Source organism: Zalophus californianus, chromosome 17 (genome assembly GCF_009762305.2).
Source record: "Zalophus californianus isolate mZalCal1 chromosome 17, mZalCal1.pri.v2, whole genome shotgun sequence".
NCBI lineage: Eukaryota > Metazoa > Chordata > Mammalia > Carnivora > Otariidae > Zalophus > Zalophus californianus.
The window spans coordinates 44068751-44080176 of NC_045611.1; the positions used below are offsets into that span (position 1 = coordinate 44068751).

General features: G+C 54.7%; 2 protein-coding genes across 4 annotated transcripts; one reads left to right on the forward strand and one right to left on the reverse strand.

Moving 5' to 3' along the window:
* The first annotated feature begins 663 nt into the window (after positions 1–663).
* CAPNS1 (calpain small subunit 1) lies at positions 664–8999 on the forward strand. Of its 3 annotated transcripts, XM_027617930.2 has the most exons (11): positions 664–810; positions 1709–1926; positions 2889–2922; positions 3206–3295; positions 3451–3508; positions 3606–3670; positions 5876–5944; positions 6038–6116; positions 6257–6373; positions 8205–8263; positions 8450–8999. In XM_027617930.2, the coding sequence occupies exons 2-11, from the start codon at positions 1727–1729 to the stop codon at positions 8474–8476; spliced, it is 798 nt and encodes a 265-aa protein (XP_027473731.1). In that variant the 5' UTR covers positions 664–810; positions 1709–1726; the 3' UTR covers positions 8477–8999. The 3 variants fall into 3 exon arrangements, with proteins under 3 accessions (XP_027473731.1, XP_027473732.1, XP_027473733.1); XM_027617931.1 differs by lacking the exons at positions 664–810; positions 1709–1926 and adding an exon at positions 1968–1991; XM_027617932.1 differs by lacking the exons at positions 664–810; positions 1709–1926 and adding an exon at positions 2274–2297.
* Positions 9000–9691: 692 nt separating this feature from the next.
* LOC113935661 (cytochrome c oxidase subunit 7A1, mitochondrial) lies at positions 9692–11397 on the reverse strand. Its single transcript, XM_027617985.1, has 4 exons — positions 11324–11397; positions 10491–10577; positions 10263–10347; positions 9692–9810 (listed from the first exon to the last, which is right to left on the reverse strand). Exons 1-4 carry the CDS (start codon positions 11336–11338, stop codon positions 9755–9757), a joined length of 243 nt encoding a protein of 80 aa, XP_027473786.1. The 5' UTR covers positions 11339–11397; the 3' UTR covers positions 9692–9754.
* Positions 11398–11426: the final 29 nt, after the last annotated feature.

Below are 11426 nucleotides of genomic sequence, written 5' to 3' on the forward strand. Positions count from 1 at the left end.
ATTTTCCCTGCCCGCTTCTGCATTCCCCAGCCCCTACTCCTCCACCAGATCTCGGGAACATCTAGCCTCAGAAACCAGGCCGTGGCCAGAGGGACTCTTCCTGTGCCCAGGCCCCTCTATAGAGATGGGAAGAAGGAGGCGACACTTGGCGACCCTGACTCGGGGTAAAAAGGTGCGGGTGGAGGAGGCACAGGCGACTTTTGTAGGCGGCAAAGTCCCTCCCGCAGTTTGACCGCCATGCGGGTTGCTGCAGGGTCCCGGGAAATCTAGTCTAGCCTTAGTCCCCGCCCCAAATGCGGGCGCTTGTCCCCGGGCTGTGGGCCAAACAAAATTCGGGTGTCCAGATGCTTTGTCGCGACAAGGCTAGGACAGGGGCCGCGTGCCAGGAGTCCCTTTTCCAGCGGACCGAAAACCGCACCCGTGGCCGCATGGAAGCGAATCCACACTGCAACAGTAGGGGGTGATCTGGGCCGTGGCGACTGAACTTCCCCCGTGGATTCATTCACCTGACCTGGAAAACAGGGGACGAACTCAGACCTCTGGAGTCTGGGCGGGGTCGGAAGCCACAGCTCAGGAAACGAGCGGGGCGGAGCCGCGGCGGCCGCATCCCGTTACGTGAGGCGGGCCCGGCGCACGCAGGCGCAGCTTCAGTGCAGGCTTTAGGACCGCGCGGATGCTTGGTGGGCCGCCCCGCAGAGCCTAACCCGGTCCAGGCAGCCTGAGTCACCGGCCCCGCCCTACGGAGCCGGACGCGGCCAGAGGCCCGGGAGCAGCTCGGACGAACGGACCGGAGGACGTGTGAGCGAGGCGGTGAGCGCCCGATCTGGGTTACCCCTGTACTCCGTAATCCCGGTCCTTGCGGCCCCCATATCCCACGAAACCCTTAAGTCCTGATCTCAGGGGTCGCCCAGACCCATGATCTCAGATTTGAAGCCCCAGTCTGTCCGGCACCGAGTTATCCCGCCGCGGGGACTCTTCTACCCTCTGCCTCAGGATCTAAAATTCGAGCCCATGGATTTGAGAGATCCCACACATTTCTGCCCAGGGTGGGGTACCCAGAACCACGATCCTTAGATCCGTTTTCTAAATTATAATGGGAACCCCGTTATCCCGGGCCCCGGAATTCATACCAACAGTCTTAGACCCGAGCGCACAGAACCAGCGGTGACAATTAATCCCGCTGCTGGGAGTACTCGAAACCCTCAGGCTCACATTCTGGGATTTCCTAAACCCTGCCCCAGAGGCCTCCAGGTGGAGAATCTCTGATCGGCGCCCCTGACCCGCCCAAGACCCCAAAGTCCAGTTCTGGGGCTCGATCTCAGATTCGTGTGCCCAGACACGTCAAAGATGCCTCACACCAACTTGGGCCCCCATCTTGAGAACCCCACCAGACCGGGACCCTTACCCTTAATGATGCCTATGCATAGACTGAGTCCAGGGTCCCTCTAGCTAGACGGAGATCCTTTGGACCCAGAGGGGATTTCAAACCCGATCTTCCGTCCCTATCCCACCCATCCGAGAACTACACTACTCCAGAAGCCCCGACCCCATCCCAAACGGACCCTCAAGCCCCAGCCGGAGGATAAGTTCCCGCCCGGAGGCCATATATTACTCCCCCGAAGTCCAGCTGCCAGAAAGGCGTATTTTTGTGTGGAGGGAGCGGGCTCAATGGCGATGCGGCCTTTTGACCCCTTTTTTCCCCCCTCAGGAATCTTAATTTGCAGCCATGTTCCTGGTTAACTCGTTCTTGAAGGGAGGCGGCGGCGGGGGAGGCGGGGGCCTGGGCGGGGGCCTGGGGAATGTGATCGGAGGCCTGATCAGCGGAGCGGGAGGAGGCGGCGGAGGCGGCGGCGGCGGCGGCGGCGGAGGCGGCGGCGGTGGCGGAACTGCCATGCGCATCCTGGGCGGGGTCATTAGTGCCATCAGGTAAGGCGGGGCCCGAAGAGGGGAGGGGCCTGGCGGAGGAGCATGTCCCGCCTGCATAGATTGAGGTAACCTGGCGGCTGACCTGCAGTCTTAATTAGGCTGGGCTGGGCCTGGGCTGCGGGATCCGCCTGGAGGGGGCTGACCGTAAGGAGGCTGATGGCAGTTCAGGAGGCGGGGCTTGACATGGGCGGAGTCTGACTGTTGAGGGGACGATCTGATGGGGCGCGGCTGGGGTTTCGGGAGGTGGGGCTTAATGCCTGCTTCCAGCTACCCGGGCGACGAACGTTAGGGGGCGGAGCCGATGAGGCTTGGGGTCTCTTCAGGCCGGCATGACTTGCCTTATGGGGGCACCCGCATGGCCGTCGTAGTGGGTCAGTGAGGGGGTGGACCCAGAAGAGGCCGAGGCCTAATGGGATAGGGGAAATGATCTTGAAGGGGCTGGGTCTGTCTGGGAACTGTCTGGATTAAAATAGAAATATGACCTGGTGGAGGTGGAGCAGGTTGTCGTTAGGGGCCTAATTAACCATGGCCACCCCTCGAAGGGGTGGGAACTCATGGAGCTGGGGTGGGGTGTTGGGAAGACACAGGCGTTTAGGAAGCCATAGGATGGAGTCGGTTCCTAGACAGAAGGGACCTGAGGAGGGTGAAGCCCCAGGAAGCTGGGTCAGAGCTTCTATGAAGCTGAGCTGTCGAAGGGGCTGGATCTGTTGAGGAATCTGCCATTGGGCAGGTGTGCCCTGGCAGGAGTGGCGCCTACTGTGGGGTCGGGGCTCTGAGTTTCCTGCCAGGTGCAGCCAGAGCAGCAAAGATAGGAACGGGTGAGGACAAGGACAGATAAGTCAAGCAGAGGGAGAGGTAGGGAGGGTGGTGGGCTGGGGTTTGGGGGGTTGGGGCACGGGGGCTGCGGTGGTCTTTGGAGGCCCCGCCCACTGGCGCTAACTCCCTTATTTGTCTCCCCTCAGTGAGGCAGCTGCACAGTACAACCCAGAGCCTCCGGTAAGCACCCCCCTCCATAATCAGAGACCCTGCTTCTCACTCCGAGGCCTTTTTCAGCATCCATCATTGTCCCTTTGTCCCTCTTATGAAATTCCTCTCATTAAGTCTCTCCCTTGCCATGTCCCCAAACATAGTCATGGATCTTAGCTATAGCCACTGTCCACTGACCATCTCTCATTCCTTTGATCACCCAGCCACCAAGCCCACTCTGACTTTCCCACCTAGGGCTGTCCTGGCCAGGGCACCCCTACCCCACTCGCTCTGAGATCCTCTCCCTCTGTAGCCTCCACGCACCCATTACTCCAACATTGAGGCCAATGAGAGCGAGGAGGTCCAGCAGTTCCGGAGGCTGTTTGCCCAGCTGGCTGGAGATGTAAGTAACCCTGGGCCCCCATCCTTGTCCTAACTTCTCTATGCCTTCCTTTGGGCTGCCCTTGCACACACACTCAACAATGGCAATCCCCAAAGAATCCCCATTCTCCCTCATGACACTCTTCCCTTTTAACCATCCCTGACTTTTCCCCACAGGACATGGAGGTCAGTGCCACAGAACTCATGAACATTCTCAACAAGGTCGTAACCCGACGTGAGTTATTGTGCTCAACATATAGGGCAGGTTTAGAGTCATGGGCGCTGGGGTAGCTGTGACCTCTGGCCTCTGACTTTCAACCTGTCCCCCACAGACCCTGATCTGAAAACTGATGGCTTTGGCATTGACACATGTCGCAGCATGGTGGCCGTGATGGATGTATCCTTGGGGGCAATCTGACTGGAGCCCTGGGTGAAGGAGTTTTGTGAGAGCATGGTTGGGACAGCCAGGGTGTAGCTTGCACACCCACAAACGTGGACATGCATATATCAGAACACACACCCACTACCACACACCAGGCCTTGTGGCAATAAATAGTAACATCAGCTGGCGCGTCACAGCCATGATGTTAAACAGGCAGATTTTTTTTTTTTTTTTTTAAGATTTTTGTCTATTTGTCAGAGAGAGAGCACAAGCAGGGGGAGAGCCAGGCAGAGGGAGAAGCAGGCTCCTTGCTCGGCAACTCGATCCCAGGACCCTAGGATCATGACCTGAGCTGAAGGCAGACACTTAACCTCCCGAGCCACCCAGGCATCCCAAAAAGGCAGAATTGTTAGAGTTCATTTTGTAGGCAAAGAAATTGAGACTCAGAGAGAGGCAATCATTTGTCTGAAGGTATATGAAAAGAGTAAGTGCCAGGATAGGAATTTGGACTCAGGTCTTCTAGGCTTGAGAGCCCAAGCTTATTTTCTTTCTTTCTCTCTTTTTTTTTTTTTAAGTAAGTACTACACCCAACGTGGGGCTTGAACTCAGGACGGGGAGATCAAGAGTCGCATGCTCTACCGACTGAGCCAGCCAGGTGCCCCAAGAACCCAAGCTTATAACTGCTGTAGGTGTGGCCGTATACGTGCACATGTATACAAGGGCACACCGTATAAGTGAAGATACGTGAAGGCATGTTCACAGGAACACACATGCATGTTTGCACATGGGCCAGTCATTAGCTGATCTTGGATACGTGCACGCTCAGCACATAGAGAAAATGTAGACACGTGTGTTGTCATGTGATCACATACATATGTTGCACAGAGTTCTACAAGCTTGGCTGTGCCGCTTAGCAAGGTTATTGAGCCTCTTTGTGCCTCATTTTGCCTGTCTGTAAAATGAAGTGAATGATAATGGTGAAACTGAATTGGAGCTACATGCAAAAGGTTTAGCACAGCATGTAGCACATGGTAAGAGGTCTGTACACATTAGCTGCTACTATGATCTTAGGTAGATGTTCATCTCTGAATCGGTTTCTTTTGCTGTGACTGGGGAATAATACTGGTGAGGCTGGTGTCTTAAGGATTTAGTGAGAAAAGTGATGTTCCTGAGAAGCTTAGCACTGCCTGGCATGTACTAGGTAACTTGATAAATCTTGGCCATCATTATTATTGAGAGTTTATCAAACATTAGCCCCTGAGCTAAGGGCTTTATCTCATTCTGCTTATATCACAAACCCAGCAGGTATGTACTGTCATCACCTGATTTCCTTAGAGTTCTAAGATACCCTTGTTTTTCACATGTCCTGACATTCATGAAATTGAATTGCTATTAAGAATTTTAGGGGTGCCTGGGTAGCTCAGTAGTTAAGCGTCTGCCTTCTGCTCAGGTCAGGATCCCAGGGTTCTGGGATAGAGCCCCATATCGGGGTCCCTGCTCCACCTGGAGGCCTGCTTGTCCCTCTCCCCCTCCCCCTGCTTGTGTTCCCTCTCTCGCTGTGTCTCTCTCTGTCAAATAAATAAATAAAATCTTAAAAAAAAAAAGAATTTTATACATGAGGGCACCTAGGTGGCTCAGTTAAGCATCTGACTTTGGCTCAGGTCATGATCCTGGAGTCCTGGGATCAAGCCCCACGGTGGGCTCCCTGCTCAGCGGGCAGTCTGCTTCTCCCTTTTCCTCTGCCTCTCCCCCTGCTTCTTCTCTCTCTCGATCCCTCTCTCTCTCTCTCAGATAAATAAAATCTTTAAAAAAATTTAAAAAAATGCTGGAACTTAAAAAAAAATGTTTATAAATGAGAAGTTAGTTACTATTTTTAGGTGAGGAATTTATAGTTTAGAGAAGTTATGGTTATGCCTTATTTTTAATTTATTTTACTTAAAAATAAAATATATATTTATTTAGTAATCTCTACACCCAATGTGGGTCTCAAACTCACGACCCTGAGATCAAGAGTTGCATGTTCTTCCAACTGAGCCAGCCAGGAGCCCCCAAAATCTTAAAAAAAAAAGAAACATGAACTAAACTACATATGGATAAAAAGAAAAGTCAAACCATATCCAAGGTTTTAGCCTAGACTCCCCTGCTTGGTCATGATCACAGTGCATACAGCGCATGCATCTGGGTATAGTCATTACACTATTCTTAACACCCCTCCACCAGAGTGACACCACTGGCAAGCTGGGCTTCCAAGAATTCAAGTACTTGTGGAACAACATCAAAAAGTGGCAGGTGCGTGGTGACCTCAAACTCAAAAGACCTCAAGCCATGAAGATGCCATGCCCTATGATGTTCAATTGAATCCTTACCTCCCTGTCCCCACAGGCCATATACAAACAGTTTGACCTTGACCGTTCAGGTACCATCTGCAGCAGTGAACTCCCAGGGGCCTTTGAGGCAGCAGGTATGGCTGACAGGGATATGGTATGACTGGGGTGGCATTGGTAAGGCAGCCCCCCATGAGCTGGTCTGAGCCTGAATCCTAGGGGTGGGAGTGGGTCGGGCCTTTTGGCCCCCACACCTGAGAAAGGAAACCATTCTCAGGGTTCCACCTGAATGAACATCTCTACAACATGATCATCCGACGCTACTCTGATGAAGGAGGGAACATGGATTTTGACAACTTCATCAGCTGCCTGGTCAGGCTGGACGCCATGTTCCGTGAGTGACACCCTAGCTCTCTTCCTGGGTGGGAATTTGTCCCACCTCCTTTGGCCAGGGTCTTCTCTGAGCCTGACCCCGAGGTGAGCAATTCCAGGGACAGCAACAGCCCAGTTCCCGCCTTCACGTCACTCACAGTCCACTGGAGGAGAGGCAAATCACCAGACGGTGACTGCTCAGAATGGTTACAGTTGGGATAGGGGAAGCTCAGGGCAGTGATCAGGCCTGGGAGGAGAAGCTCAGGGCCGAGTGGGTTTAGATTTGTTAATGGGAAAGCCCAGTGAGCTATCTGAACCTAGGAGGCACTCGATGCAGACTCTGAGGTCAAGAAGGGCTTCCTGGAGGATGACAGGTGTGAATTGAGGGATGAAGAGGAGTGACCCCAGGGAGAGAGTGGAGACAAGTGTTGCTGTGGGAACAGCCTGTGCAAAGGGAAAGAGAAGGCAGTGCTTTTGGTGTTTTTTGTTGAACTCAATTCTGAATGCTGGAGAGGGGTTGGGATGCAGAGACATAAGGCTGGGAGGGGTTAGTAGGGGCTGGATTGTGAGGGCTCTCATGAACATGAATGCACTGAATCTTTAAGACCACGGTCAAGTGGGAATTATTGTCCCCATTTTCTGGAGGAGGAACCTAGGGTTCAAGGAGGCAAAACTGCTTGCTCCCAGCCACTCAGCTAGGAAGTTGCAAAGCCAGAATTTGAACTTGGATCTGAGAGAACTGAGTAAAAGGAAGCAGGAGCAATCGGCATGGTCAGGCCATGCAGGGCTGTGAGTGCCATGTTCAGGGGTGCTCCGACATTACTGGGGGCAATGGAGAGCCATAGCAGGTTCTAGGCAGAGGAAGGATGGGGTCAGGTTTGGCTTTAGGAAGATCTCAGCCTCTGGAAGAGCCCAGGGAGGGCAAAGCATTTAAACCGTGGGTAGAGGGGTGCCTGGGTGGCTCAGTCGTTAAGCGCCTGCCTTCGGCTTAGGTCATGATCCCAGCGTCCTGGGATCGAGCCCCACATCGGGCTCTCTGCTCTGCGGAAACCTGCTTCTCCCTCTCCCACTCCCCCTGCTTGTGTTCCTGCTCTCTCTCTCTCTGTGTCAAATAAATAAAATCTTTAAAAAATAAACAAACCAACCAACCATGGGTAGAGAAAAAGGGGCAGGTATGTCAGGGACATGAAGGGAAGGGGGAATGGACAATAAGGGCAGATGATTCCAAAAGTCACTTATGAGAAGGCCTAAGAAATGGCCTTTAGATTTACCAGCAAGAGGGCCAGGAGGAACTGCAGTGAGTGCAGTGTCCAGGACACCACATGTGTGGATACTTGAGGGCGGTAACTGAGTTGTTAAGAGAGGGAGCAAAGACAGTGTAGACCCTGGTTTGCCTAGGTTTCGCTTTGGGTGGGGAACATGGAGTCAGGTTTCAGGACATGAGTGGGGACTACACCAGACAGTAGGAGCAGGAAGTGGGTGCCCCTATTTTATTTTTTTCATATAGATACATAGATAGATAGATTTTTTTTTTTTTCTAATTAAGTAAACTCTACATGCAATGTGGGGCTTTAACTCATGACCCGGAGATCAAGGGTTGCATGCTCCACCAACTGAACGAGACAGGTGCTCCAAGTGCTAGCCACTATTACCATCATCCCATATGTTAGTATATTTTTATCTTTTTTTTTTTCTTTTTAAGATTTTATTTTTAAGTTATCTCCACACCCGATTTGGGGCTCAAACTCACGACCCTGAGATCAGGAGTCGCATGCTCTACTGACTGCGCCAGCCAGGTGCCCCTGTATATTTTTATCCTAAAAGCCAAATCCCCCAACCCTTTCCCTCTCTAGGTGCCTTCAAATCTCTTGACAAGGATGGCACTGGACAAATTCAGGTGAACATCCAGGAGGTAAGAACTCCCGTTCTGGGATGTGGGTGCCCAGGAGGGGAGCCCTTCCCCTCAGCTCCTTGTACCAACTCAGAGCTTGGGCTCCCTCCCTCCTGTTTTCCCAACAACCCCTGGGGGGAGAGCAGAGAAAGGTGTCTGCTATTCTTTGGTTCCCTGCTCCTCACCCTGTGCCCTTCCTCTCCCCAGTGGCTGCAGCTGACCATGTATTCCTGAATGGGAACCCCAGACCTGCCCCCTCATCACCTCACTATAGGAGTCACCTTGGATTCTTCCGTCTCTCCCAGGGTTGAGCCAGGCTGCAGTCTCGTCTTCATGGGCCCTACTGACCTTGGTTCCCCCAACCCTTGGCACTCAGCTTCTTAGTCAACAGCCGGGGCCCAACATGCCCCGACATGCCATGCCCTGAGTTACCTGTGGCTCTGAGAAACTCCAACACACCCTGTCCCGAGGGTCACCCCACCCCCGGTACACCCATCCCACACCCACTCCACAACCTGCCTCATGCACCTGTGCCAAACCCAACAGTTACGTGGTTTCCACACCCCAAGGGCCCTTCTCTTGGTTCCCGGAGGGTCACTCCAGTCCCTGCACACTCTGGCACACCTGTTCACACTTACCACCCTGGCAGCCAAACTCTAGGCCCTAACAGGCCCAGGTGCCCCTGTGCCTTTGTCTGCCTCTGCTCTCAGCCTGCCAGGCCCAGGAGGAAATAAAAGCACCCCGGTTGCTGCTCGGAGATCTGCTTCCTGTTCTGAGCGTCGAGGGGTGGCTCTGTCTCTGTCGGGGGCAGAGGGAAGTCTAGGTCCTAGAGTACGGGGGTGGTTCGGTCTGTCTCATGTCTATCCCTCTTCTTGTCTTTGTCCTTTTTCTCATACTGGATTCTGGTTGAGCTGCAGTCTCAATCTTGCTGAGATCCCTTACAGATCCTGTGGAGGCTGAGACTGGGACCCAGAAGCCTGGGCAATCTGTGCTTCTGCTGTAAGAGCCAGGCCCTTGGGAGGTCTCAGTATTGCACCCCCTCTCCCCGCTCTGTTCCCCAAGGCCATGCTTGCTCCCTCTTGGCTCTGTCCTGAGTGAGTCTGTCCTCACTTACCTCTGCCTCTGTTGTGTCATGGACCATGCTCAGTATCTTCCTTCCCGCCCTTGAGCCTCTGCAGGGAGAAGGGCTGCCTGATACCAGAATAGAGCCCCTCTCGAGTTCCAGGACATGATCCCAGATCCCCAAGCCCTGCAAGGCAGCCCAGGGGTACTGTTTGGGCTCCCCAGCCCCTCAGGAGGGCTGAGAGGCAGCAATATCCTATGAGTAGCCTTGTAGTCATTCTCCAGCATGAGGGACTCAGGGCTGGGGCAATGGGCTGTCCTAGTGTGGCGATTCCTTGGTGGTGGGAAGATGGGCGGGGTACAAACAAATGGAGGCCACAGCTGGACTGGGTTCCCCAAAGAGCCAGCATATTTATTAATGCTTGTGCAGGTTCTGCAAGCTTCTTGGTCTCACTTCTTGTGAGGGAAGGAGGCCCAGCCAAGGCAGTACAGGCTATAGGCGGTACCTAGGGAGGGAGGAGGGTGACAGCGTGAGATCCTAATTGCCTCTCTGGACCCCATCTCAGCTTTTAAAGCCCCTCTGCAGGCTCCTCAATCATCAGTCTGGATCCCAGCTCCAGTTCAGACCCCAGCTCCCTTCCCAAACTGCACTTCAGGTGGAGAATCCCCTAGCCTTGATCCAAACCAGGCTGCCAACTTTCCTCACGGTTCCTGCCTGGGCCCCACACCCCCTCCTGGGACAGAAGCCCAAGCCCTAGGTGCTCCCTCCCTATCTGCTAGCCTGGGCTCCTGGACCATCCCCAAACCTGGCCAGCTCAGAATTCAGTCCTCTCCCTAAGCCTCTGCCCAGCCCCTAGCCCTCTCCCCAAACCTCAGCCTGGGAACCAGACCCTTCCTCACTCCAGCTCGAGCCCGCCACCTCCCCCAACAGCTCAGACGGTGGCTGTCCGGCACTCACCCCCTAGACAGAGCCCCATGGTCACTCGGTACAGGATGTTGTCGGTTCCCCCGCCCTTCAAGTGCACCGGAAGGTCATTGTCCGCCTGGGTGGTGGAGGCATCGGATGAGAGACGGGTACAGGTTGCTCTGTGGACTATATCCCTATATCCCGTCTCCCCCTACTCTGCTCCAGGACCGAGCCTGGGGTCTGGGTTCTTCCCCCTCTCCCCACTCCTGCTCCGCCTACCTGGAAGAGTTTCTGTTTCTCAGCCACTCGGTTCTGGAAGCGGTTCCGGGCGGTTGAGCTGAAAGAGCGAACCAGCGCCTGGGAGACCTGGCGGGGAGGAAGTGGATGGGTATCGGAGACACCTGAAAGGGTGTCCCCAGAGGGCCTGGCTGTGCGGGGTGGGAAGAGGGTACGGGCTCTCTGAGGCCCGGACACCGGGACTGCCCCATTCCTTGCGTATGTCTCAAAGGCAAGATCCGAACTGCCAGTGCGAGGAGGGAAGGGCTTCTGCCGAGAAAGGCCCAGAAAAAGGGGACTCGCGCCTAGAGAGGCTGGCTTAGAGGTTTCCCGGTTGTCTAGAGGGTCCTGGAAGAGGAGCCGACCCAGAAGGGGCACTTGTTCTGCGGGTCCAAGTCCCGAGATGGTGGGGTTTTTTTGTTTGTTTGTTTTTTGGTGGGGAGGGTTTCCTAGATTAACGGGGGGAGCCCAAGTCCCGGGAATGATCTACTCCTGGATCCGGGTGCCTAGTGGGCTTTCCATACTGCCTAAGAAGTCCGGGGGACGGGAAGCGGTGTTAAGTTCCCAGGGCCTACGTCGCGAGATGTTAAAGGGGCCCTGGATGAAGGGAAGAAGCTCAAACCGGGCCGCTGGGCCATGTTAGGGGTCCCCGGCTGTCTCAGAAGCCCTTGGGTTAGGAGGCGGGCGTTGAGGGTCCCAGGCTGTTTAGGAGGGAGTCCCGAACCCTGAGGGGGCTCACGTTCCAAGGCCCCAGATCTCGGGATGTTTAGTGAGTCTCGTATTGGGGCGAGGGCTTCCGGGTTAGGTTCCCCGGCCCGGCCCTTGGGGGCCCTCACCCGCAGGGCCCTCATTCTGCGTCCTCCTCCTCGGCCGGAGTCACCTCCCCTCTCGGCCCAAGGACACACAGCGCCCTCCCCTCCCCGGGAATCCCAGGCCACG